Raw genomic sequence first — 27994 nt, forward strand, 5'->3', positions numbered from 1 at the left:
AGCTTTCTGAAATTGTTAAACTGTTCCCAAAAAAATCATTTATTATGTTCTATACTTTGCGGAATTTCGGGAAGGGTAAGTAGTTTAAGATTTGCGTGGTGTTTACCAATGGGAGAGTCATTGTCGAGTAGGAGGCGTGCTGTTTTCACCCAACCCTTCGAGGCTGCACAGTCCAGGGGGGTCCACTGCTGGAAGTTGCGAGCCTGCACATCCGCCTGGTAGTTGATCAACACTTCGCTCACCTGAAAAGGTTTTCTACTAACATCCGCCTTATGTGGCGAACGTAAGCAAATGTTGTTCTACCCGGATGCACTCAAACAGTTATTGTTCGATTCGGAAAAGCCAAAAAATGTTCAGAATTATAACACTACGATGAACACATTTGACCTTCAACCTTAAAACGTAGAATTGCACTTCACGCTTATAAAATACGCCAAACTCTTTATACCGTGTAACAGCGGGGGACACTGAGACATTATCTCTAATCCCGAAAGAGTTACGTTGGTGGTCAGACTAAATTGACCGATCAAAGGACTACGCAACTTCCCCCTTAGTGTATGCTCTTTTCGGCTATCCTCCTGTGTTTCTAGCCAGTTCAGCAAATAAGTAAACCCTTGAAACAAAAAAACGAAAGCAATTTACAATGCACTTAATGAGGTATCTACTATTTAACAACTTCTAAAATGAAGCCCGCGTTTCGTTTCGCTCAATCGCTTCGTTAACTTTATCGTCAACCCTCGCTTGACGCCATTCCAATCTCATCTACTCCAGCAGCGCAACTCGCTCACACATCACTAATTCATACCAGTACTAAACTTGGGTCAAAATCAGCTAAACTATTTAACTAACAACTGTGAGACACATCTAGCCTCGCTTCAAGCAATAGCGTCGTCCACGGACCAACTACTCTTCTCGGCTGGCTCAATCGTTCTCTCTCTAATTGAGAACCAACCGTTCTTTCTGTTAGCGCATGTGTTCTCTTACTCTAAGAACCAACTATTCGACTCACTGGCAATATCTTCTCTAACTCTCGAGAGCTCTCCGGTACCCTCCAGTTCCTTATTTTTATTTATATTTAGTTTTAGTTAAGTCATTGAGTAAACCTAGCATGGTTTGGAGGTTGAGTTGAACTCGAGAGCTGAAATTCACGGTGGTCAAAAATTAAATGAATACAGTCGTATGGCTTTTGTTTGTTTGGTCGAAGTGTGACACCTTAAGCGGATGCCAATCCATATCAGTCCTGGCATTCGCTGAATAATTCATTCGCACATGTTTTTGACTACGTCCATCCCCCTATCACGTACCAAGTTTGATTTCTTTTATCAATCTTTTCACGCTTATTAGATCCTCAGTATGCAGAAGGTGTCACAATTCGACCAAACAAACAAAAGCCATACGACTCTATTCATTTAATTCTTGACCACCGTGAATTTCAGCTCTCGAGTTCAACTCAACCTCCAAACCATGCTCAGTTTACTCAGTGACCCTCCCAAGGTCTTTATTTAATTATCCCATTAACGTTTCGACCTCCCAACGGTAGGGGAGACCATTTTCATGGGTAGCTAATTCATTCCAAGCATCTAAATTTCTGTACTCTATTTCAATCCCGACGTTCTAGTTATCGTTTTCATGGGAACGTAGTTTGTCTATTAGGGGTCAATCTAGGCCAAAAAGTCACCTCCATTGAGCCAAGTAAAATCCCCTGTAGTGAGCCAAGTAAATTAATTTGACTACTAAAAGGTTGGAATATAAAACTATATCTCTATCAGCTTCTGCTTCAGTTCCCATTAAGCAAGTTTACTCCCAGTTATTAGTAAGTTGATCAATTTTCATTTCCAAAAGGTTGAGGCTGGAAAATACGTCTTTTTGCGGTGTTAATTTCGGGTTTTCTATGCAATTTTGGGGTCAAAAAGCCCAAAGGTCAACTTAAGGCTACCCAGGGGTCACCCGGGGTCAAAATTCTTTGGACATGTTCAGGGGTCCTAACTTCCAAGTTTTCTACATATTCTACGAATACTTTCCAATATATCCCATTTCTAAGGTCCACTGTCACTTTTCCCGGAAAAAGGCTATTAACAACGGAAGGAGTCGCCGGAGGGGTTTTACTCACCCAGTTTTTCTCCTGGGTCCGTATCTTATGTCTTTTGCCGCAAAAAAAATCAAGATGACCTCGCTCATGATTTTGCGTTTTCTTCAAGTGCTAATAGCTTCTGATTCAACCCTAGGAAATGGTTCAAATTATAACACAAGATGCATCTTACCATTACACATCATCCCTTCAAAATTTGGCTCCCCGCTTTCGTTGAGGCCGAGAAACGATTTCCAAAAGATAGGGGTGGGTTATTTTTTAACCCTATGGGTGGGTTGTTTTTTAATAAAACTGGAAGTGGTTGTCCTGGGTTTCTGGGGTTCGAAATTTAAGCTTCCCTCAACTAGGCCGACAACATGCTAAAATTGAGCCAAGTACTATCTCTAGTTGCCCAGTTCTAATAGGGCCATTTAAACTTCCGGGAACCGTTATCAGTCTGAGGATTCCCATTTTTCGTATGCTCGGACCAAATCGTCTCTAGTAACCGTCCTCCGACTTTCATAACATTATCTTTCTTAAATCCAGTTTGGGGAGGGGTAGGAGGGGGGGGGGGCTGGGCTTCGTCGAATTTGTTGTTTTTCCATTCTTTGGCATAAAAATGACAAATTATTCCAAATGTTAACTATTTTGAGCTGGAACAATTGTTTGCTGTACTACTTAACTTAATGACTAGTCAATCTTGCGCTCAGGTTACTATAAAGTGTTATACAGTAAAATTGCCAATTCCTCAAGTGCTAAAAAGAACTAATTCAACTTTGTGAGATATTATCTTGGGTTTCTTTCTTCGTCTTGAAGGAAAACTCAATTTTTTATTTTTAAAAAGCAGTCGTACCAGCTACAAAAAAATCATACCATACAAGTTTTCAGAAAGCAAACTTATACAAATTATACAAAAACATCAGGAATACAAAGTGATATATAACATTGTCGAAGCTTTCAGTTCAGAAACAAAGCAAAATCAGCAGCTGAAAACCATTTAGTTTTTTGGTTGCCTTTCCAAATGGGATATATCTGAAAGCAAAAAAGCTTTAATTACTCTGGAAAAAAGTTGCATTACAGAAATTCAAATTTTACGACCAAAAATTTTTTCTTCGGTAACTTTGTCTTAAGAAGATCATTTTTTCCTGAAAAACTTCTAAACCGCCTTTCTGTAAATAGTCAAACGCAAGTTAGGCCAAAACACTTCCGAGTTGATCATCTTTTTTTAAACTATTTTTTTTTGCAACGAAAGTCTTGTTTCTGAAAATTGTGATATGCAGTCCCGTTATTTTACAGTTGAAAACATGGAACTGTCTCTATGCACTTTTTCTACACACCCTAGTTGACCTCCATACAACGAAAACGCTTATCATACCATTCCATACAACAAAAGTCCTTGTCAGACAATTCAATACATCAAGTGTAAGGAGAAAATGCTTCTCATACAATTTTCGTACATTTTCTAAAACCAATAGAAATTAAAAATTAAACAATTTCTGGGGCTTTTTGAGAACAGTTGAACAGACTGGTAACAGAAAAAAAACGGCTTTAATTTTGTTTTGAAAATTATGCTCACTATACAGTTTCCATATATAAAAATTGTATTACAAGCATTTTCGCCATAGATAATAATTTTTTCAAAAGGTTTTTGAAAACCGGTCGTTGGAAACTTCAAATGAGTTGATACCAGTTTCTCAACAAATGAGAGCAAACTGCCACTGAATATGAAAAAAAAAACAATTTGGAAAAATTTTATGACCTTGTATAAAAATGCCGTTCTTGAAATACCGTACTCGAGTTACACAGGAACTTGGGTTTCAGCTTCTCTCTATATATTTGACCAATTTTCCCAGAGTTATGTCAATGCAAAAGTAACACTCTAAGCAGAAATTCAAGAATAAAAAATAAAAAGGGAATAAAAGTTTTCCATTAATCGCTGAAAGTATAGAAATCACCAAACTATCTTGGTTCCGAAATGTTGCGGAACCCAACGCAAATTATGCAAACTCCAACGCCAATGTAAGCGGAATCGAAACCACTACCAAAATACAGGAGCCTGGCATCGTGAAGCGTCTTTGTATGCCGAGTTGAGCTTCAAGACACACGTCCAAAACTATTCTGAATTGAACATCTCGAAATGCGTTGAACATATTTCATATGCTTACAGTACTTACTCAAAAACAACGGCTAAAGTTTTTAAAGCGTACATCTAGCCAATGAAATAATATGCTGTACTAATATATGGAACTGCCAGCAATAGTGAACTTCGGGTTAAAACTAAAATAAAACTGTAAGTTAAGGTTGAAAAAGAACAAATTCTGATACCTCACAATTGCTTCAGTTTGCGAAAAATTGACCGTCTGTGAAAAAAAATCAAGTTTAAACTCTCTTACGTTAGGTAATTACAAGTCTAGGAATGTCTGAAACTGATAATAAAACAAGAAAGAGTCACCACTTGTGTCTACGTACCGATGAAGCAATCAGCAATCAAGATTTTCCAGATTCATTCCCAAAAGTAAATCCAAACAAAAAATACAGGAAAATTGTCTACCCTTAACAGAAAAAACTCAAAGACAGGGAAGGTGTTCGATCTCTGTGAGGTATTTCTACGCGTTAAGCCAACGTCTACTCTAGGGATTAATGATCTTTCATACATTCAAGTAAACTCAGTTTTCCCTTACGTGCGCGATCTATTAATTCGTGATTTCAATTTTTATTAAACAACATTTTTGGTTGTGTGAAATCAAACTGTAATGTAAATTGTTTCCTCATGAAGACGCTATTCGTTAGGCAGCAAATCTCCAAGGCGAGCCTATTTGGATAAAGTGTTTTCTCATGAACACGCTATTCGTTAGGCAGCAAACTTCCAAGGCGAGTCTATTTGGATAAATTGTTTCCTCATGAAGACGCTATTCGTTAGGCAGCAAACTTCCAAGGCGAGCCTATTTGGTAAAATTGTTTCCTCATGAAGACGCTATTCGTTAGGCAGCAAACTTCCAAGGCGAGCCTATTTGGATAAATTGTTTCATCATGAAGACGCTATTCGTTCGTTAGGCAGCAAACTTCCAAGGCGAGCCAATTTGGTAAAATTGTTTCCTCATGAAGACGCTATTCGTTAGGCAGCAAGCTTCCAAGGCGAGCCTATTTGGATAAAGTGTTTTCTCATGAACACGCTATTCGTTAGGCAGCAAACTTCCAAGGCGAGTCTATTTGGATAAATTGTTTCCTCATGAAGACGCTAGTCGTTAGGCAGCAAACTTCCAAGGCGAGCCTATTTGGATAAATTGTTTCATCATGAAGACGCTATTCGTTAGGCAGCAAACCTCCAAGGCGAGCCTATTTGGATAAAGTGTTTTCTCATGAACACGCTATTCGTTAGGCAGCAAACTTCCAAGGCGAGTCTATTTGGATAAATTGTTTCCTCATGAAGACGCTATTCGTTAGGCAGCAAACTTCCAAGGCGAGCCTATTTGGATAAATTGTTTCATCATGAAGACGCTATTCGTTAGGCAGCAAACTTCCAAGGCGAGCCAATTTGGTAAAATTGTTTCCTCATGAAGACGCTATTCGTTAGGCAGCAAACTTCCAAGGCGAGCCTATTTGGATAAATTGTTTCTTCATGAAGACGCTATTCTTTAGGCAGCAAACTTCCAAGGCAAGCCTATTTGGATAAATTGTTTCCTCATGAAGATGCTATTCGTTAGGCAGCAAACTTCCAAGGCGAGCCTATTTGGTAAAATTGTTTCCTCATGAAGACGCCATTCGTTAGGCAGCAAACTTCCAAGGCGAGTGTATTTGGATAAATTGTTTCCTCATGAAGACGCTATTCGTTAGGCAGCAAACTTCCAAGGCGAGTGTATTTGGATAAATTGTTTCCTCATGAGGACGCTATTCGTTAGGCAGCAAACTTCCAAGGCGAGTGTATTTGGGTAAATCGTTTCCTCATGAAGACGCTATTCGTTAGGCAGCAAACTTCCAAGGCAAGCCTTTTTGGTAAAATTGTTTCCTCATGAAGACGCTATTCGTTAGGCAGCAAACTTCCAAGGCGAGCCTATTTGGATAAATTGTTTCCTCATGAAGACGATATTCGTTAGGCAGCTAACTTCCAAGTCGAGCCTATTTGGTAAATTGTTTCCTCATGAAGACGCTATTCGTTAGGCAGCAAACTTCCAAGGCGAGCCTATTTGGATAAATTGTTTATACGAAACTGAATGTTCACTCTTTGAAAACAAATATGCGCTTACCTTGACATGGCCTTCAATGAATCGTGTCGCTTGCCTTGACATGACCTTCAATGGATTGTGTCGCTTACCTTGACATGACTTTCAATGATCGTGTCGCTTACCTTGAATGACTTTAAAAATATCGTGCGTCGCTTGCCTTGACATGACCTTCAATGAATCGTGTCGCTTGCCTTGACATGACCTTCAATCGATCGTATCGCTGGCCTTGACATGACCTTCGATGGATCGTGTCGCTTACCTTCACAAGACTTTCAAGGGATCATTTCGCTTACCTTGACATGACTTTCAATGATCGTGTCGCTTACCTTGAATGACTTTCAATATATCGTGCCACTTACCTTGTCATGACTCTCAATGGATCGTGTCGCTTACCTTGACATGGCCTTCAATGAATCGTGTCGCTTGCCTTGACATGACCTTCAATGGATTGTGTCGCTTACCTTGACATGACTTTCAATGATCGTGTCGCTTACCTTGAATGACTTTAAAAATATCGTGCGTCGCTTGCCTTGACATGACCTTCAATGAATCGTGTCGCTTGCCTTGACATGACCTTCAATCGATCGTATCGCTGGCCTTGACATGACCTTCGATGGATCGTGTCGCTTACCTTCACAAGACTTTCAAGGGATCATTTCGCTTACCTTGACATGACTTTCAATGATCGTGTCGCTTACCTTGAATGACTTTCAATATATCGTGCATCGCTTGCCTTGACATGAACTTCAATGGATCGTGTCGCTTGCCTTGACATGATCTTCAATCGATCGTATCGCTGGCCTTGATATGACCTTCGATGGATCGTGTCGCTTACCTTGACATGACTTTAAAGGGATCATGTCGCTTACCTTGACTTGACCTTCAATGGATCGTGTCGCTTGCCTTGACATGATTTCAAGGGATTGTGTCGCTTACCTTGACAAAACCTTCAAGGGATCATGTCGCTTACCCTGACTTGACCTTCAATGCATTGTATCCCTTACCATGACATGACTTCCAGTGATTGTGTCGCTTGCCTTGACATAGCCTTCAATGGATTGTGTCGCTTGCCTTGACATGACCTTCAATGGATTGTGTCGCTTACCTTGACATGACTTTCAATGATCGTGTTGCTTACCTTGAATGACTTTCAATATATCGTGCGTCGGTTGCCTTGACATGAACTTCAATGGATTGTGTCGCTTGCCTTGACATGACCTTCAATCGATCGTATTGCTGGCCTTGACATGACCTTCGATGGATCGTGTCGCTTACATTGACATGGTTTCAAGGGATTGTGTCGCTTACCTTGACAAAACCTTCAAGGGATCATGTCGCTTACCCTGACTTGACCTTCAATGGATTGTGTCACTTATCTTGACATGACCTTTAATGGATTGTGTCGCTTAACTCGACAAGAACTTCAAGGGATCATTTCGCCTACCTTGACTTAACCTTAATTGGATCGTGTTGCTTACCTTGACATGCCCTTCAGATGATCATGTCGCTTACGTTGACATGACCTTCAATGGATCGTGTCGCTTACCTTGACCTGACCTTCAATGGATTGTGTCACTTACCTTGACAAAACCTTCAAGGGACCATTTCGCTTACCTTGACTTAACCTTAAATGGATCGTGTCGCTTACCTTGACATGACCTTCAGAGGATCATGTCGCTTACCTTGATCTGACCTTCAATGGATTGTGTCACTTACCTTGACAAAACCTTCAAGGGACCATTTCGCTTACCTTGACTTAACCTTAACTGGATCGTGTCGCCTACCTTGACATGACCTTCAGAGGATCATGTCGCTTACCTTGACTTGACAATCAAGGGATCGTGTCGCTCACCTGGAGTTAACCTTCAATAGATCGTGTTGCTTATCTTTACATGACCTTCAATGGATCTTGTCGCTAATTGACATGACCTTCAATGGATCGTGTCGCTTACCTTGACATGACCTTCACTGGATCGTGTTGCTTACCTTGACTTGACCTTCAATAGATCGTGTCGCTTATCTTTACGTGACCTTCAATGGATCGTGTCGCTTACCTTGACATGACCTTCAATGGATCGTGTCGTTAATTGAAATGACCTTCAATGGATTGTGTTGCTAATTGACATCACCTTCACTGGATCATGTCGCTTACCTTGACTTGACCTTGAATGGATCGTGTGGGTTACCTTGACTTGTTTCACTGGATCGTGTCGCTTACCTTCACATGCCCTTCACTGGATCGTGTCGCTTACCTTGAGATGACCTTCAATGGATCGTGTCGCTAGTTGACATGACTTTCAATGGATTGTGTGGCTTACCTTGAGATGACCTTCAATGGATCGTGTCGCTTACCTTGACATGACCTTCAAGGGATTGTGACGCTTACCTTGACATAACCTTCAATGGATTGTGTCGCTTACCTTGACATGACCTTCAAGGGATCGTGTCGCTCACCTTGACCTAAACTTCAATAGATCGTGTCGCTTATCTTTACATGACCTTCAAGGGATCGTGCCACTTACCTTAACATGACCTTCACTGGATTGTGTAGCTTACCTGGAAATGACCTTCAATGGATCGTTTCGCTAGTTGACATAACCTTCAATGGATCGTGTCGCTTACCTTGAGATGACCTTAAATGGATCCTGTCGCTTACCTTGAGATGACCTTCAATGGATCGTGTCGCTAGTAGACATGACTTTCAATGGATCGTGTGGCTTACCTTGAGATGACCTTCAATGGATCGTGTCGCTTACCTTGACATGACCTTCAAGGGATCGTGTCGCTCACCTTGACCTAAACTTCAATAGATCGTGTCGCTTATTTTTACATGACCTTCAAGGGATCGTGTCGCTCATCTTGACCTAAACTTCAATAGATCGTGTCGCTTATCTTTACATAACCTTCAAGGGATCGTGCCATTTACCTTAACATGACCTTCACTGGATTGTGTAGCTTACCTGGAAATGACCTTCAATGGATCGTTTCGCTAGTTGACATAACCTTCAATGGATCGTGTCGCTTAGCTTGAGATGACCTTAAATGGATCCTGTCGCTTACCTGGAAATGACCTTCAATGGATCGTTTCGCTAGTTGACATAACCTTCAATGGATCGTGTCGCTTACCTTGAGATGACCTTAAATGGATCCTGTCGCTTACCTTGAGATGACCTTCAATGGATCGTGTCGCTAGTTGACATGACTTTCAATGGATCGTGTGGCTTACCTTGAGATGACCTTCAATGGATCGTGTCGCTTACCTTGACATGACCTTCAAGAGATCGTGTCGCTCACCTTGACCTAAACTTCAATAGATCGTGTCGCTTATCTTTACATGACCTTCAAGGGATCGTGTCGCTCACCTTGACCTAAACTTCAATAGATCGTGTCGCTTATCTTTACATGACCTTCAAGGGATCGTGCCATTTACCTTAACATGACCTTCACTGGATTGTGTAGCTTACCTGGAAATGACCTTCAATGGACCGTTTCGCTAGTTGACATAACCTTCAATGGATCGTGTCGCTTACCTTGAGATGACCTTAAATGGATCCTGTCACTTACCTTGACATGACCTTCAAGGGATTGTGTCACTTACCTGAACATGAGCTTCACAAGATCGTGTGGCATACCTTGATATGACTTTCAATAGATCGTGTCGCTAGTTGACATATTCTTCAATGGATTGTGTAGCTTACCATGACATGACCTTCAATGGATCGTGTCGTTAATTGACATGACCTTCAATGGATCGTGTCGCTTACCTTGAGATGACCTTAAATGGATCCTGTCGCTTACCTTGACATGACCTTCAAGGGATTGTGTCACTTACCTGAACATGAGCTTCACAAGATCGTGTGGCATACCTTGATATGACTTTCAATAGATCGTGTCGCTAGTTGACATATTCTTCAATGGATTGTGTCGCTACCTTGAGATGACCTTCAATGGACCGTGTCGCTTACCTTAACATGACGATCAAGGGATCGTGTCGCTCACCTTGATCTAACCTTCAATAGCTTATCTTTACGTGACCTTCACTGGATCTTGTAGCTTACCTTGACATAACCTTGACATAACCTTGACATAACCTTGACATAACCTTGACATAACCTTGACATAACCTTCAATGGCTCGTGTCGTTAACTGAAATGACCTTCAATGGATCGTGTCGCTAATTGACATGACCTTCACTGGATCGTGTCGCTTACCCACACATGCCCTTCGCTGGATCGTGTCGCTTACCTTGAGATGACCTTCAATGGACCGTGTCACTTATCTTGACATGACCTTCAAGGGATCGTGTCGCTTACCTTGGCATGAAGTTCAAGGGATCGTGTCACTTACCTTGACATAACCTTCAATGGATCGTGTCGCTTACCTTGACATGACCTTCAAGGGATTGTGTCACTTAGCTTAACATGACCTTCACTAGATCGTGTCGCTTAACATGACATGACCTTCAATGGATCGTGTCGCTAGTTGACATAACCTTCAATGGATTGTGTAGCTTACCTTGAGATGACCTTCAATAGATCGTATCGCTAGTTGACATAACCTTCAATGGGTTCTGTCGCTTGCCTTGACATGACCTACAATTGATCATGTCGCTAGTTGACATAACCTTCAATGGATCTTGTAGCTTACCATGACATGACCTTCAATGGATCGTGTCGCTTGTTGACATAACATAACCTTCACTGGATCGTGTCGCTTACCTTGAGATGACCTTCAATGGACCGTGTCACTTATCTTGACATGACCTTCAAGGGATCGTGTCGCTCACCTTGACCTAACCTTCAATAGATCGTGTCGCTTACCTTGACTTAACCTTCAATGGATCGTGTCGCTTACCTTGGCATGACCTTCACTAGATCGTGTCGCTTAACATGACATGACCTTCAATGGATCGTGTCGCTAGTTGACATAACCTTCAATGGATCGTGTAGCTTACCTTGAGATGACCTTCAATAGATCGTGTCGCTAGTTGACATAACCTTCAATGGGTTGTGTCGCTTGCCTTGACATGACCTTCAATTGATCGTGTCGCTAGTTGACATAACCTTCAATGGATCTTGTAGCTTACCTTGAGATGACCTTCAATGGACCGTGTCACTTATCTTGACATGACCTTCAAGGGATCGTGTCACTTACCTTGACATAACCTTCAATGGATCGTGTCGCTTACCTTGGCATGACCTTCAAGGGATCGTGTCACTTAGTTTAACATGACCTTCACTAGATCGTGTCGCTTAACATGACATGACCTTCAATGGATCGTGTCGCTAGTTGAAATAACCTTCAATGGATCGTGTAGCTTACCTTGAGATGACCTTCAATAGATCGTGTCGCTAGTTGACATAACCTTCAATGGGTTGTGTCGCTTGCCTTGACATGACCTTCAATTGATCGTGTCGCTAGTTGACATAACCTTCAATGGATCTTGTAGCTTACCATGACATGACCTTCAATGGATCGTGTCGCTTGTTGACATAACATAACCTTCAATGGATCGTGTCGCTTACCTTGAGATGACCTTCATTGGATCGTGTCGCTTACCTTGACATGACTTTCAAGGGATCGTGTCGCTTACCTTGACATAACCTCAAGGGATCGTGTCGCTTACCTTGACATAACCTTCAAGGGATCGTGTCACTTACCTTAACATGACCTTCACTAGATAGTGTGGCTTACCTTGACATGACCTTCAATGGATCGTGTCGCTAGTTATGACAAAACCTTCAATGGATCGTGTCGCTTACCTTGAGATGACTTTCAATGGATCATGTCGCTTACCTTGACATGACCTTCAATGGATCGTGTCGCTTGTTGAAATAACAAAACCTTCAATGGATCGTGTCGCTAGTTGACATAACCTTCAATGGATCTTGTAGCTTACCATGACATGACCTTCAATGGATCTTGTAGCTTACCTTGAGATGACCTTCAATGGACCGTGTCACTTATCTTGACATGACCTTCAAGGGATCGTGTCACTTACCTTGACATAACCTTCAATGGATCGTGTCGCTTACCTTGGCATGACCTTCAAGGGATCGTGTCACTTAGTTTAACATGACCTTCACTAGATCGTGTCGCTTAACATGACATGACCTTCAATGGATCGTGTCGCTAGTTGAAATAACCTTCAATGGATCGTGTAGCTTACCTTGAGATGACCTTCAATAGATCGTGTCGCTAGTTGACATAACCTTCAATGGGTTGTGTCGCTTGCCTTGACATGACCTTCAATTGATCGTGTCGCTAGTTGACATAACCTTCAATGGATCTTGTAGCTTACCATGACATGACCTTCAATGGATCGTGTCGCTTGTTGACATAACATAACCTTCAATGGATCGTGTCGCTTACCTTGAGATGACCTTCATTGGATCGTGTCGCTTACCTTGACATGACTTTCAAGGGATCGTGTCGCTTACCTTGACATAACCTCAAGGGATCGTGTCGCTTACCTTGACATAACCTTCAAGGGATCGTGTCACTTACCTTAACATGACCTTCACTAGATAGTGTGGCTTACCTTGACATGACCTTCAATGGATCGTGTCGCTAGTTATGACAAAACCTTCAATGGATCGTGTCGCTTACCTTGAGATGACTTTCAATGGATCATGTCGCTTACCTTGACATGACCTTCAATGGATCGTGTCGCTTGTTGAAATAACAAAACCTTCAATGGATCGTGTCGCTAGTTGACATAACCTTCAATGGATCTTGTAGCTTACCATGACATGACCTTCAATGGATCGTGTCGCTTGTTGACATAACATAACCTTCAATGGATCGTGTCGCTTACCTTGAGATGACCTTCATTGGATCGTGTCGCTTACCTTGACATGACTTTCAAGGGATCGTGTCGCTTACCTTGACATAACCTTCAAGGGATCGTGTCGCTTACCTTGACATAACCTTCAAGGGATCGTGTCACTTACCTTAACATGACCTTCACTAGATAGTGTGGCTTACCTTGACATGACCTTCAATGGATCGTGTCGCTTACCTTGAGATGACTTTCAATGGATCATGTCGCTTACCTTGACATGACCTTCAATGGCCGCAATGTGAAGTGAAGTGTTGGAGTCTTCGTCTTCGTCTTTGACCAGATCACAGTCCAGTTTGCAGATCCAGGCCACCACTCTCGTGCGCCCATATTTGGCAGCCAGATGCAGAGGAGTCTGCTCGTCCTCATTCTTCAGTTTCAAGTCACATCGGTGTCGATGCAGCACCTCAAGAACAAAAGAGAGTTAGAAAAAAAGAAAATTGTTTTCGGCACCGGTTAGAAAATTCAATTTTACTGTAGACAAAACTTATGAAGAATTAAGTATCGTTTTTTGACTTTTTCATCAGTTTTTGAGTGTTCGTAAATTTTGTTTTGTTAACGTTTTTATGCCGAACTTTTAGTTTTTCTGCACGTATGCTGAACTTTTCATTTCCGTACATATGCTGAAAATTTATTTTCCATTCATATGATGAACTTTTCTGGAGGTGGTTCTATATCTGTGGGCTATTCTCATTCGCGAATGGTCGAATGCTCGAAAATTCTCAACAAATCAATGCCCTGCAAAATGTTCAACTTTTAAGCTTTTTTCCACTGAATTTATCGCCTAATTCTTTCCAATTTTTGAATACTGAGCTCCGATTGGTTGAAAAACTGTTAGCGCGTTTTGTCATTTGCACATGAGTGATCCCCCCCCCCCCTTCTATGTGTCTAGTACTGCACCTGGAGTATCTCGAGACTTCCATTTCTGGCTGCCAGGTGGGCGGGGGAGTTTCCGAAGTTGTCTCTGTCGTTGATGAGGTCTAGCACGTCCTCTTCAGCCAACATCTTCAGCAGCTCCTCAAGGTCCGACTAGAACAACCAACACAATCATATCCTCAGTTAAACTAAAACTGAAAAAATATAAACTAGAAGAAGGTTGAAGAGGTTGGAAGAATTGAATAAAATTTTATCAGTAATATTTATAAAAAATTATAAATTAATTCCAAGTGAGGTGGCATTATACATACAAAATTAGACATACGCGATTTGCTCTAAAAATCATCACTTGATAGAGCACTAGAAGTCTAGCGTCAGGCTTGTTTTGAGTGAGAATTAAAATCCGTTGTTTTAGGGATAAAAATTTGAACTTGAATTCAGTCGAATAATCAAAAATATACGTACAGTTAAAAAAAAACATATTGAAAATCACATTCGACAAGACTCAAAAGAGCTGATATTTAAAACATAAAAATCAAACCAAAATTAAAAAATTGTCGTTGAACTTACGCGGCTGTTTTTCCTGCCCTTTTCTCTCAATTTTTGAAAAAATTTTAAAAGTTGTAGAATCGGTTAACCTAAAATCTAACAAATTGAATACGAAGAAACAAGAAATGTTTTTTGAATGCTATAAGCGATTCTCGGGAGTGGACAACCGCCACAGCCACTAACTCCGCTACTTGATGCTGCTACTAACTCCGCCGCTACTTCTGTCGTTTTACTTCAATAAGGGCAACTAGACAGTGTGAAGTAAAAAGTTCATATTTAAATGTAGAAACAAAATATAAATCGAGTTAATCGATCCCCCTCCCCCTTATCCATCGTGATATCATACGGCCCAATTGCTTTGGGATGGGGAAGATATTATCTTGGTCAAAAAAGTTTTTGGTCAAAAAAATGTGGAAAAAAATTTGCGGAAATAGTTTTGGGACCTTGCGGAGTGAGTCGACAGCCCAGTGGAGAAGGTTCTTCTGGTCGAAGTCGGTCACTTTGATGTCAGCCCCACTCTCCACCAGCAGTTTGCTCACAGTCACGTGACCATGACTCACCGCCAGGAGAAGAGGGGTGAAGCCGTCTTTCTCCTGCATGTCTATTCCCTCACGCTTACCCCTCAAACACACAAACATACAACAAAAACTAAAACTTTGAAAAATTTATTCCCAAAAACTGCAAATACAAAAAACTCTAACGTTTTAAAAAAATAATTCCAAAAAACTGATTAAATTTTTCTAAACAAATTATATAAAAATACAATACTATCCCTGCACTTATTCTGATAATGCAATGGTGTAAGTGTATTTATTGTTGAAAGAGTGACTATACTGACTTGTTGAGTAGAAAAGCGGCACAGCTGACTCTGTTGAACATGACTGCTCTGTGCAGGGGAGTCTGCAGGTCTCTGTTAGTCACATTGATTACCTTCTGCTCACTCTTAGTCTCCACAAGGGCTGAAAACAACAAAACAGTCCACATTTTCAAACAATACAGTTTAAAAAACACTTTGAAAACAATAGGGGTACAAAGTTGTCCACCCTTTGTATTATTTTGAGTTATCTATCATTTGAGTTATTTATCCGTTTTTGGCTGATTGACGCTTACAACTTTCTAAAGGCACCTTCGTCGCCAATATAGTAATTTTAAGGAGGGTGCACACGCCAACAAAACGCAATTTTTTGGTCAAAAATTTCCAAAAAGTGCTTAAAAACGGTTTGTGTGCTTTTTTGGTTTGTTTTTCAAAATTTCACCTACGGCGCCAGAGTTTGGCCAGAACAAGGTCTTTTTAGTGCTTTGGGAGAACTCGGATTATCAATTTAGTCAACCATTGCTTGAAAATCGAAAGTTTTTGACAATTTTTTAAAAATCCGCCCACCCTTGGGAAAATTCCTAGATCCGCCCATGGAAGTACCCAAACCGGGATACCATCCTCGCTGCCCAAGTACCAAAATAAGGGAGTGTTAATGGAGCCGAACACTAGGGAGCTAATATACAAATTATATGCACATGTTTCAGGTTCTTATTTGCCTCTTTGTATATTCGGACCAGTTACCGTGTTCGAATATGGCTTCCATCATGGGCAGTTCCCCATTCTGGGCTGCCAGGTGGATGGGGTAGTACATGTTGTCTAGCTGGATCTCCATCGCACTGGCTCCTGAAACCACACAAATGAACAACGTCACACGAAACTATAAAAAAGCGGGGTCGAGATGCTCTTTCTATGTTTCCACTTTCCAAGACGAGAACATGTCAGTGCTCGAACTAGAAAGAATAGCCGAGACAAGGGTCTCGGTCGAACACAAATTCAAACATACCTCAACCTCGACATCTGCTAATAAAAAAACACTCTTTTTGAAGATTATAGAAGCGTGATTATACCTGTGATGATTTTTCGTAAAGTTATGGGAGTTTGAAAATTGATAATTTGGCCAACTCGGGATAATTAGCTCACGATATATTGCGTTCTTATCACTATTTTGCGTAAGCGACGGATTAAGGCTTTCAAAATTTAGTTTCAAACTGTCTGCACTCGTAAGCGTTCCAAATTCATTTGAGGCCAATTCTTATTGATCATGTTAAATCGACTCAAATGAGAGCGCTTTCATCTGATATTGGTAGTACAAAACTTATCCTTTATTTAAAAATCTTGAAACCAAAAGTTTTTCCGGGACAGTTAAGGGGCAGCTGGACCATTCAGAGCATTGCGTTGATATACGAGCAGTATGTGGGTTATTATTAATAATGTTATCATTAATTTTAATATCATCACAAAGAAGAAACTGCGAAAGATTTGCGCTCTGGATGCTCTTTCTTCAGACAATTGTCGACTTTTTACTACACATTTTGACTGACTTTGGATTTGTTTTGGCTTAGAAAAAATTCGAAAAATGTTGAAGCAGGCTTTTCGTTATAACTGTTACAACAGTAGGAAAGAAAACTATCGCTTTTTTTGTATTACGTATAGGGTGAAGACTTTAAGAAACCTCAGAATTTCTTTCAATTTTTTTGAAAAATTTGTCACTTTTCAATTCAAACACTGCGCTATAGGCTTTAAAAAGACATCGAAACATTCAAGGAATTGCACAGAAAAGAGCAGTCATGTTATTACAAAATTATTTTAGATAAAAAAAGCGAGCGAATTTAAGTTTTTTTTTAAAAAAAACTTGGTCGCAAATAAAAGAACTCATTTGGTGTTGAAGTTTTTGTAAGCGTAATCATTTTAATGGCTTTTAATGCTGCACAATTTTTTGGCTGGATTTAGTTTTGCTCGGCAAAAAATTTGTTTCAGGAAAATGTATGGAATTTGTTGTTTTTCGTTCTTTTTTTTGCAAAACTTTGCAGAAATTTTCGCAGAAATTTCAATATTCTTAAAAGAAAGCGGCATCAATTTTCAAAAAAGAAATACTATAAAAAAAAGTGACTTTTCTTTTATGTGCCTGCATTTGTCAGTAATCTCTTTTCTTTTAACTTCACAAGCTGCGGCCTTTGAAACTTTCAGTCGGGGCGTTTTTGGCATAATTGTTTGGCATAATTGTCTCAAAAAACAAATTCACAAATCTGAGATGATGGTTTCAGTCAAAAAAACATTTATGGGGTCTCCTTTCCCAACCAGCAAATCCCTAATTTTTTTGCAATTTGATACAAAATTGAGGCCTAAAACAAGCACATTCTGGTTTTTAAAACTCAATTTTCTCAAATCTACACTGCCAAAACGGAAACTAAGGGTATAACTGAAGGAAAAAATCGGTTATGCAAATCTTATCTACGAAAAGGCTATGCTATGCGTACTGAAAAGAAATATGGCCTCAGGAAGTGTCCATTTTTTGATATTTTGCCTGTTTTTGGGAAGTTACTCTTTCTTGTCAAAAACTAACCTGCTGATTCTGAGTTTGATAGTTCATTGAAGCTATTTAAATTTTCTATGCGTAATCTGTTGTACCCTGTTTTTTGTACAAAGCTGATATGGATTTTGGAAGTAATTCCTTTAAAAATTTACCGTTTTTATTAGAAGTTTTGTCACTCTTTTTGTAAAATGCTAGCTAAATCTGATAATAAATTTCCAATTTAAAAAATCAGGGCGCAAAAACATGAAATCTTTTTATTTTTTTGAAATCTTTTTATTTCGAAAAATGCCTAGTCAAGTCTCAGATAAATTTTCGATTGCAAGAGTGAATAGTTGTTTTCTCCTTTAAAAACAGTCAATTTCCTACATCAGCAGAGAAAAACTAGAGTTAAGCTAAAAGTATATTAGATTAGGTAGATACAGCATTAGCTGAGCCACTGGTCCAGCATTGGCTGGGCGAGATATTAAAATCCGGAACTTATAAATATATATATTTTTTTTGGTTTAATTTTTGCGGGCAACTCATTGGCAAATTGGTAGAAACTGTAACTGCTTTATTGGAGGCTAGTGTTAATAAAATTACGAGCGGCCGTGGAATACGTTTGTGAACGTGATACTCCCAATCTCGACAAAAAATTTTCAAGGTGTTTTTAATCTTTTCCTTATTTCACTTTGTTTGCCTGTTTAGACCTTTTGTGGCCTTTTCCTCGCTTGTGGTTGCGAAGCGCAGCTTCGACTCTAATTGGTTTTAGGCAAAAAATACAGAGAAGTTCACTGCAAATGGCACTTTGATAAGTTTAGTGCTGCCTGGGAGATCATGCCAATTGATCAACAGATCCGTTTTCAGGTCTTTTCTCAAGGGGAAGTGTGTATTGTATGCTTATGGCGCGGGTCGAAAAGCTAGCTCAGCGTTTCGACTGCCTGCCCGACCAAATTTAGGTTTGTAACGAACAAGATTGAGTTTATTTTAAAATTTGTGACAGATCCACGCCCTATCTCGTTCAAGAATTCCCAGCCGCCGAGCATTGATCTCGTGATCGACATTGAAACATAAAGTGAGCATCTTGACGACCCAATTAAATTAGTTATTAATTAAGATCTCTCTGTTTGTTTTTCATTTTCAGATCCTCTGTCATCTTCATAATTCAAGGTTAGACGCCGGTGCTACGAAAAATGACGCCATCGAATTCAAATCACACATTCAACATTCAGGGAGATGTGTCGAGTGCTTTTTGACTTACCATGTTCCAGAAGAACTTTTGCAGCCGGCAGTTGGTTGCTGGACACTGCTATATGCAGTGCCGTTTCCATGGACTTGTTTCGCATTCCCAGAAACTAAAACAGCGAAATAGATGATAGTCTATAGTTAATGCCAAATTGTTGGCTATATCTTTTCGGTCAACTATTTAGAGCGAAGTAAGCTAACCTAAAATTGCTCATTTTTACGTCGGGTTTCATCTTATAATTAGTAGCAAAAAGTTAAAACAAACAAAAATAATTGAAAAGAGCAATCTGCCAATTTTGAGCGATTTGTAAATGCAAAATTGAACTTCAGGTGACATTGAGACATCATTTCTGTCTGAAAATTAGCTTTTGCACGCAAAAGTTTTCTGAAATAGATCATCTGATCTTTCTAATTAAATTTGTCTGTTCCAACTTTTTGAAATTCTCTATGTATTACTGATTTCTACATGTAAAAACCGTGTCCAAAAAGTTAATTAACCTAAATTGCTATTATCTTTGACCGATTAAATTGTTGCTCAAGGTCACCGATATTGTCAACAATTTGGAATTAACTATAAAAAAGAGAACGGATGACTAAAATCTAGGATTTTCTAGAGAGGGGCAGATCTAGGATTTTCTAGAGGGGCGGCGGATCTAGGATTTTTCAGTGGGGTGGTGGGTGTAGGATTTTCTAGATGGGTGGCTGATCTAGGATTTTCTAGAGGGGTGGCGGATCTATGATTTTCTAGAGGGGTGGCGGATCTAGGATTTTCTAGAGGTTTGGCGGATCTAGGATCTTCTAGGGTAGTGGCGGATCTAGGATTTTCTAGAGGAGTGGCGGATCTAGGCCTTTCTAAAGGGGTGACGGATCTAGGATTTTCTAGAGGGGTGGCGGATCTAGGATTTTCTAGAGGTTTGGCGGATCTAGGATCTTCTAGGGTAGTGGCGGATCTAGGATTTTCTAGAGGAGTGCCGGATCTAGGATTTTCTAGAGGGGTGGCGGATCTAGGATTTTCTAGAGGGGTGGCAGATCTAGGATTTTCTAGAGGGGTGGCGGATTTAGGATTTTCTAGAGGGGTGGCGGATCTAGGATTTTTTAGAGGGGCGGCGGATCTAAGATTTTCTAGAGGGGTGGCGGATTTAGGATTTTCTAGAGGGGTGGCGGATCTAGGATTTTTTAGAGGGGCGGCGGATCTAAGATTTTCTAGAGGGGTGTCCGTTCTAGGATTTTGTAGAGGGGTGGCGGATCTAGAATCTTCTCAAAAATTTTCATGACTTCTTCTTTAGGTTGAGCTTAGCACTAAAAAGACGGTGTTTTGGCCAAATTTTCTGCACAGGTGAAAAAGCCGTTTTAGGGCCCTTTTTCGAAAATTTTGGCAAAGAAATCATCCCTCAAATTTATAAAATATTGGTATGCCTGAGTTCTAGACTATTTTTGAAAATGACTTCTTACGACTATGGTCGGAACTTGCTCAGTAACCTGCTATCCTTTTTCATATGTGGAAATTGTATGTAAACTTCTTCTCAAAGTACTGGGGTTGCGTTTGAAACCAAACAGAAGCGAAAAAGACCCTTTTGTCATAAAATTTTTGTCAATAAATTTTTGTGAAATGCAAAAGAATATCAATGGCACTTTTTTCAATTTTGAATGAATAATTTTTTTTATAGTTATGACCATTCAGCAGTAAAACACTTGATTTTCCAGCTTGGCTTGTTTAACATGAGTCAACGATGAGAAAACATTCAGTGGCAGTTATATTCAAGAATCAAGTCACCTGATTTTTTTCAATGGATCATCGTAAAAACAATCACCTTAAAACTTCTAACTTTCCAAATTTTGCAAACTTATCACTTCGGTTTTCAAACAAAGATACTTATGTTACCTTTGCATTTTATCAACAAAGTTACAAATAATTGTACAACTTTAAATCAAAATTTTTGCGCATATTTCTAGAAAATTAGTACCCTCAATCCAAAAAAGATAGCTGCTTTTTATGGGAACTTCAAAACAACCAATTTCAACAAATTTTTAGCACACTTTTGCATTTACCCTTTTATTATACGCTTTTTGGAAAAGTTTGAAGAGGGAGTTTTTTATGCTACTTGTACAAAACTTGCTATTTTGAACCAGAAATTATTCAAATTTTGTCGTTTGTACCGAGATCAAAGCAAATAAATGGTCTAGTTGAAAATATGGGGTTTTCTCATATAATAGGAGGTTAAATGCTGTTGACCTAGTTTGTTTTATAAATCTTTGATTTTTAAAGCATTGTAAAAAAGATCAAAAACTTTTTTATACTAGATTTTGTTCTAAATTTCGATTGAAGCAAATTGAATATTGTACTTTGACAAATATCTTTTCTTACTTAACACATCGTGCGGGGGGATGGTTTTTGAAAACAAATTCCAAAAAATAAACTTTTCTTTTTTCGTTTTTTTTTGTTGTTTTTTTGATGTTTTTAAAGCGAACCCAATTCCACTGACGTTAATTACAGTCGAGCAATCAGGGCTTCACCTTGATACGAGCAGTCCTGATTTTTTTAAAGAAAGGAATCGCATATAGAATAGATATTTAATTTTCAAATCAAGGCATCGATATCGTTAAGTTAGTTAGAACATTTTCTTGCAAAATTTTTCCATGACAGTTTGATATTAATTTTCATGGAACTTTCAGAGCTGCCAGCAACGATTCATAATTGTCAGTCAAAATCTAGATTGAAGCAAATTTTCGATTGAGTAATTCTCCAAAACTAAAATCTAAAAGAAGCTGCAATATGCAAGCAAAACTGAAACAACTACAAACTATATACAAATACATTCCAGCAGTTTCTTACCTCTTTCATTTTGGCTTCAACTCTCTGCGTTAAAATTAATTCAAATTTAGTTTAAAAATTAGAAGGTAATTAAGATGATTTCATCAATTCAGAGCTTACATATATATAGGAGCTTGCCATGGTATGTGAATCGCTACATGAATATTTGAATATAATAGTCGCTACCTGGTTGGGCAAAAGCACAGAATGCAAATCTCATAATCCAATTTACATCAGCAAACTTTTGTCATCTTTCCAATCATCCCGTTTTTGAATAAGTTTTTTTTCTACAAAACTAAAACAGATTTGATCCGATCTGAAAATTTGCCCTGGAACAAAAAAAGTTCTTCTTCAAATGGATGCGGGTTAAATGGGGGTTCTGATCATGGCAAAAAGACGGATTGCGCGAAAACTTCAACCAACAATCAATCTTCTTTGAACAGTCCAAAACTGACTGACTTTCCAGCTTATTTCTATAAGATTTTTGAATAGTGAATTCTGATTGGGCAGAATAAGTTTTGGGGCGTTCGATCTCTCTGGCGCACGGGAATCAACCCCCTCCCCGCAAACTGGTTGATATGGCGTAAAGGTGGTCTTACGTAGCTGAGGAGTTGTTTGGATCGGTTCTTGACTGCCTCTAGAAGCATAGTGACAATCTCGACCTTCTCACTCGCGGCTGCCAAGTGGAGAGCGGTGCTGCCCTCTCCATCCACCAGTCTAAACGACCGAGACATAGAAAACGGCGCCAACAACGTAAGTAGTGAACAATGTCCAACCCATTACAGAAAATGGTTAATTAGCGCTAGAGTTTTCTAACGAGAATTCCATTGGATCTCTTCAAACTTTTTCTCCCCTCTTTTGGATTTGTTACTAAGTACAAAATTCACATATGCTTAACCATTGATTTTTTAGGGGTGGCAATTCGTTGCTAGATACCCTAACTTGAGAGTTTTAAATTTAGAACCAAGTGAAGATCATTTCCCCTAAACTGCCTGAAGGAGGAGGATTTTTGATACTTCGCCCGGAAAGAACCAGGCGAAGTATCAAAAAACAGAAAATAAGCGCTTGAACCAATCAAAAATGGCGTTTTTTGTGAAAAAAATTGAAAAAATGTGCTTTTTCTAGAAGCTTATGAATAATGATTTATATGAATGATGATTAATGAATAATCATCTTTATAAATATAAATACATGTCCATATTGTCTATATAAAAAGTAACCTCTTTGTTACATATTTAAGTAAATTGTAAGACATTCATCTTGAATTTAACTCTACGCCAGCGCCACTGGCGTCATCTAGTGGTCATGCTAATTATGAAAATGAACTTGGCCTTTATAAATAATTACGTAATAATATAATACAAATACTTCAAACATAGCCTCCACTACACTCTCTCTTCGACAATTTGACACCAATATAATATGCTTATCAATTTTACTGCGTGAAAGTTATATAGTTTCAAAAATTCCGTTAAGTTTATGTCGGTAGTTCCACTGGTACTATAATGCGAGTCTAATCTCCTTTACTTGATCCCTCTCAGAGAAAATTTTTCCAGCTCTTCAAGAATTTACCGTTGATCTTCATCTGTCATGCTGATAGCAGCAAATTTATCTGCGATGTCCAATTCATCGGTTGCCATTGAACCACTAGATTCGCCACTGATATTTGCCAATTCCGCTATTCCGATGATGACAAGACTCATTACTGCTATCGGTCAACCTTGGGACATCATCGGGTCTGTTTCCTTGTTCGCGTCCTTTTTCGTAGATACTGTTTGCTCCAAACAAGCCTCCGGATCTACTGGTGCTGCTGGCTCCTGTGGTACAACATGCCGGTCAACTTATGCCCTGGGACTCGTAATTTGATTTCTTTGCGTCATCGGTGCGGAAACACCTGACTCCGTATCGATACGCTACAAAAATTCAAGAACTGCTCGGTCTTTGCCTCTCTCGTTCTTCGAGTTTCAGCTTTCGCGGGTGTCTACTAAATTTCCCAAAGCTGGCTTTTTGCTACTGTTCCGGATTTGAATCTTCAGTCCTTGGTACAACGCCTGAACTGGAAATCCATCAATCATGTTTTTTAGAATATTCGTAACCAAATTACTCCTTTAGAGTGCTTAACGATCATGCATAACTTGTCCAGTACATTAGCGAAATGGCCAGATACTTTTTCGTCAAAATCTGATGTGTCGTCCTGTCTAAAATCTTCGCCCCAATAGGATCTACACATTTCGCGGTCGAAGTATGCATCTTCTGCGTTGCGCCTCTTCGCGCTAGGGATCTTCTTCGGGGTACCATTTTGACCCCTGGCACATCTCCAACAGTATGTGCCCCACACCTGGTTCAACTGAACGTTTTCAGTATCGACAGCCCGGGTACTGCCTCAGGAATTTCGTTACAATCCTCCTCCGAATCGTTTCGTGTGGATACTACATTGAATGTTAGTTGCTCAGCTGTTATCCCATTCGTGAAAAGCCATTCGCCCAGAAATGTAGTTCGTTTACGTTCTCTTAGTGGTATGGTATTATGTCTTAGTTCCGGTTTTGGTGTCCTAATGAGGCTACTTGTGGTCGGAAAACCGGTCAACTGCTGGAAAAATTGACTTTAACGACTTCCGATATTGTCATGGATTCCTTCCATTCTTCTTCCGGTTTTCTTGGAGATGAGCTCTGTAGCACTTCCATATCAGTCGAGCTATGCTCCCATCCTTGGCTCTTTTTATGAATCTTCAGCGAATGATATCACCAAAACGCTATCTGATGAATCTTGTTCTGCACTTTGCCTTTTGTCGACGTCCATCTTAACGGCGCTCGTGGTTCAAAATCTCTGAAGTGCCTGGTTGGGTAGCTCAGTGGCAGAAGAGGTCACATGTGGAATTGTTGAGCACAGTTGATTTAACTGGGGTAAGTCCATCGGATGAGCTATCGATGTTGATAGGATTTTGAGCCGTACCGCTACTTCAGGTAACTGCCTCCTCGCCGTCCATACTCTCCTGCGTAGATTGTACCGCAGCTTCCTTTCGTGGATCCTTGTCGCCTGTACTGATTGCTCTTGCCTTTGGCATTGCTGGTTGGCCTGAACTATCTAGTCCCCAATCATCTGATGGCTTGTCGCCTTGGTCGGTTCTAAAAGCCCTCGGTATTGCATCAAAAAATCTTGGATTACTTAAGTAGTCAATCTCGTCGTTACTTCGACGGCAGGAAATATTTCGAGAGTCCAGCTATACACGTTTATAAATTTTTTGGTTCTTCCAATGTAATAAGTTTTGTTATTTCATTTTCTTGAATGATTGGCTTTATGTTCTTACCAGCTTTGATGCACTCAGCACAATTGGCTGCTGTTAACTGTATCTGCCTGTTCATGTGCGGCCACCGGAAATAATTGCTCGCCACGTATCTCATCTTGAACTTTTCCGAATGAATGGAGGCGAACCATAATCGGAGCTCTCAACTGAGGTGCAGCATCATTCGCTCTTTGAGGAAGAGTGTATCATTTGAAGTATGTAATTTATTCACATGGTGTGCAAAGTAAGGGCCAAGATTCTTAATATCCTCAAAAAGAAGCGTTTTTAACGCTTAGACGACGATATCTTAATTTCATCCGCTTAAGTTTTTTTTGCGACAAAAAGTTCCGTCAATCGACTTTTAAAATTAATCGATGTTTTGTTTTGATTTTTTTTCACGGTCCTCGCGCCCCCGGCTGTGAGTTGACTCCGAGACTTCTGCCGCACTTAAGCGAGTATTAATTCCACAATTTCCGCGGTGTTCAGTTCGCCTGTAATTTTCTGCGCAAGTTTTGATCAGATGGCACTTTTGCAACGAGTCAATTAGTTTCTTTGCTGCACATTCCTTCTGATGACGTGATTCCCTTTCTGTTTTTTCTCTGGTCATTGCAGCTTTTTGACTTTTGAATTCATCGCCGCTTGTGTTAAACGACGGTGCAAATAGACGACTAGCCTTGTTAATCTGTGCTACAAAAAATGTTTTGTCCAACTCCGATAATTTGGGAGCTGTACCGACCAGATGCCTAGATATTTAGTCAACGAGCGCAATATTTTCCCCTGATATAAGCTCTATTTCATTGTCAATTGGCAATAAATATAAACGTTCGACCCATCTTACTGAATGAGTTTGAGCATTTTTTGTATCTTTTCATCTGAATTACATGTTAACAACGTTTTGTGGTCAGGTGCAATCTTAAATGGAATACCAAACTGATAGTTTTGATTGTGAGGCTCAGCCGAAACGATGTCTAGCAGTCACTTTTCGTTTATGCTATATTTTGATTCGGCTGCATTTAAATTCTGGACGCGTACGATACTGGTTTCCAATCCCCGGCTTGTACTTGTTCCAGAACCGACCCTAGAACTTGTTTCGATGCGTCACAACTCACTCGCTACTTTCATTCCCCATGATTTGATGATTCTGAACAAAAGCACAGACCATTTCACTGGTTCTAGGAAACGCCCTACTTTGTGCATCTTCCAATTCAAAACAGGAATGTTTTGTCATGAGATCCCGAATTGGTTCTTTAGTATCAGGTATATTAGAGATAAATCTAATAAAATGATTAATTGACCCTATTAACAATCAAATATCTAGGGCTGTTTCGTTTTAGCAATCGAGTCGATTTTTTCGCTCAACTGGAACTGTAACTTCATTTGAAAGTTTATAACACAACCACTCAATTTCTTTCTAGGAAAAAGTACATTTACTTGCAAAAAAAGTACATTTTGCAGCGGCATTGTTCTCATCCAACACATTGAAAACATTTCTATCTTATCGAATATCGTCCAGGTAGACATGCAATCCCGGGAAATGGCCTTGCATTGAGTCGATAACTCTTTGAATTTAATTAGGCATATCACCTTATCCAAAAAACCGGTCCTAAAGCAATTTTTGTTTGTTATGTTCCCCCGACGATGTTGAAACAGCACTGTCTACTAAATTTTGCGCTCTGTGGAATTTGCGAACTTGCGTTTTTCAAGTCGAATTAAGAGAACCAATTTGAGTTAGCAGTATTACCGCTAGTCGCTAATTTAACCCTGCCCACGAGTTCATTCATGTTCGGCGTTTGATACCGATTCCGATATATCTTTCTTTTTATGAGTTTCGAGTTTAGGGCCACTTTCACCGTTCCGTCATGTGTAGCTGTAACGACCGTTGGTAGTATAAAGACATCCTCGTTTACTTGCCTAGTTTTTCGATGTACCCTTCCTTCAACAATATTTCTATCGCTGCCTCAACCTTTGATAAAACGTGGATCGGCACCCATTTTCCCTTAACTTGGACGGGTCGCAACGGTTCGTGGAAAATCGTTCTGGCACCGCATTTTTTAAGTGCGCTTTTTCGTTCGAAAAGGACTTTGAACTCCCTCAAATTAGATTTGATGATGTACGTTCGTTATACTGGCGAATCTTGAATTTCTGATGTACTCACCATCCCACTAACGTCGTGAAATGACCGCGTCACAGACTTCTGCCTCACTTCAATGCCGAGTACTGTTAAGATAATATTCCCAATTTTTTCTCCTTGACGGCCCTCAAAGTATGTAGTTCAGTTCCCTTGGCGATCCAGACTTGGGATTCAAAATCCGCAAAAATGCTTCAAATAATCTTGATGACGTCATCCGTCGCACTTTAGAAAAAACTCCATATCTCGGCTGGTACTGATTTTTCTGAAAAAAATCTATCCTTTATCTTCAGCTCATGTAATTTTCCTAGCACAATCTATCTGGAACTCAGTGCGCAAGTGGCTTTTGCCCACTTTGACGTCCAATAATTTTCTATTTTCATCACCATGAGGATTGCGACTACACCAAATTCTTCTTCGTTGACATCGTTATCCAAGCAATGTATCACATTACTCTTATACCGAGTAAAAACGCTAGTAACATCAATAGGGTTAAACCCCGTTTTATGCAATGTTTTGCGAAGTATGTGCAACCCCCGCAGTTGTTACAGATATTGCTTTGAGCTGGACAATTCCCTCACTGGTTAGGTTTTAACCAGTTCCCACAGATAAGACAATTATTAACACTTCGCCCTTTGAT

General features: G+C 39.8%; 1 protein-coding gene across 1 annotated transcript in view; it reads right to left on the minus strand.

Annotated features, from left to right (window-relative positions):
* Positions 1-27994, minus strand: part of LOC134854167 (transient receptor potential cation channel subfamily A member 1 homolog) — a gene marked incomplete in the record, with an annotated part of 93960 nt that overhangs the window by 30514 nt on the left and 35452 nt on the right. The window contains 10 exon segments of the mRNA XM_063870297.1: positions 107-242; positions 6685-6695; positions 13358-13538; positions 14033-14161; positions 15001-15178; positions 15396-15516; positions 16116-16217; positions 19148-19241; positions 21965-21988; positions 22543-22660. Coding sequence (XP_063726367.1) covers positions 107-242; positions 6685-6695; positions 13358-13538; positions 14033-14161; positions 15001-15178; positions 15396-15516; positions 16116-16217; positions 19148-19241; positions 21965-21988; positions 22543-22660 — 1094 coding nt within the window.

Source organism: Symsagittifera roscoffensis, chromosome 9, assembly GCF_963678635.1.
Source record: "Symsagittifera roscoffensis chromosome 9, txSymRosc1.1, whole genome shotgun sequence".
Lineage (NCBI taxonomy): Eukaryota > Metazoa > Xenacoelomorpha > Acoela > Convolutidae > Symsagittifera > Symsagittifera roscoffensis.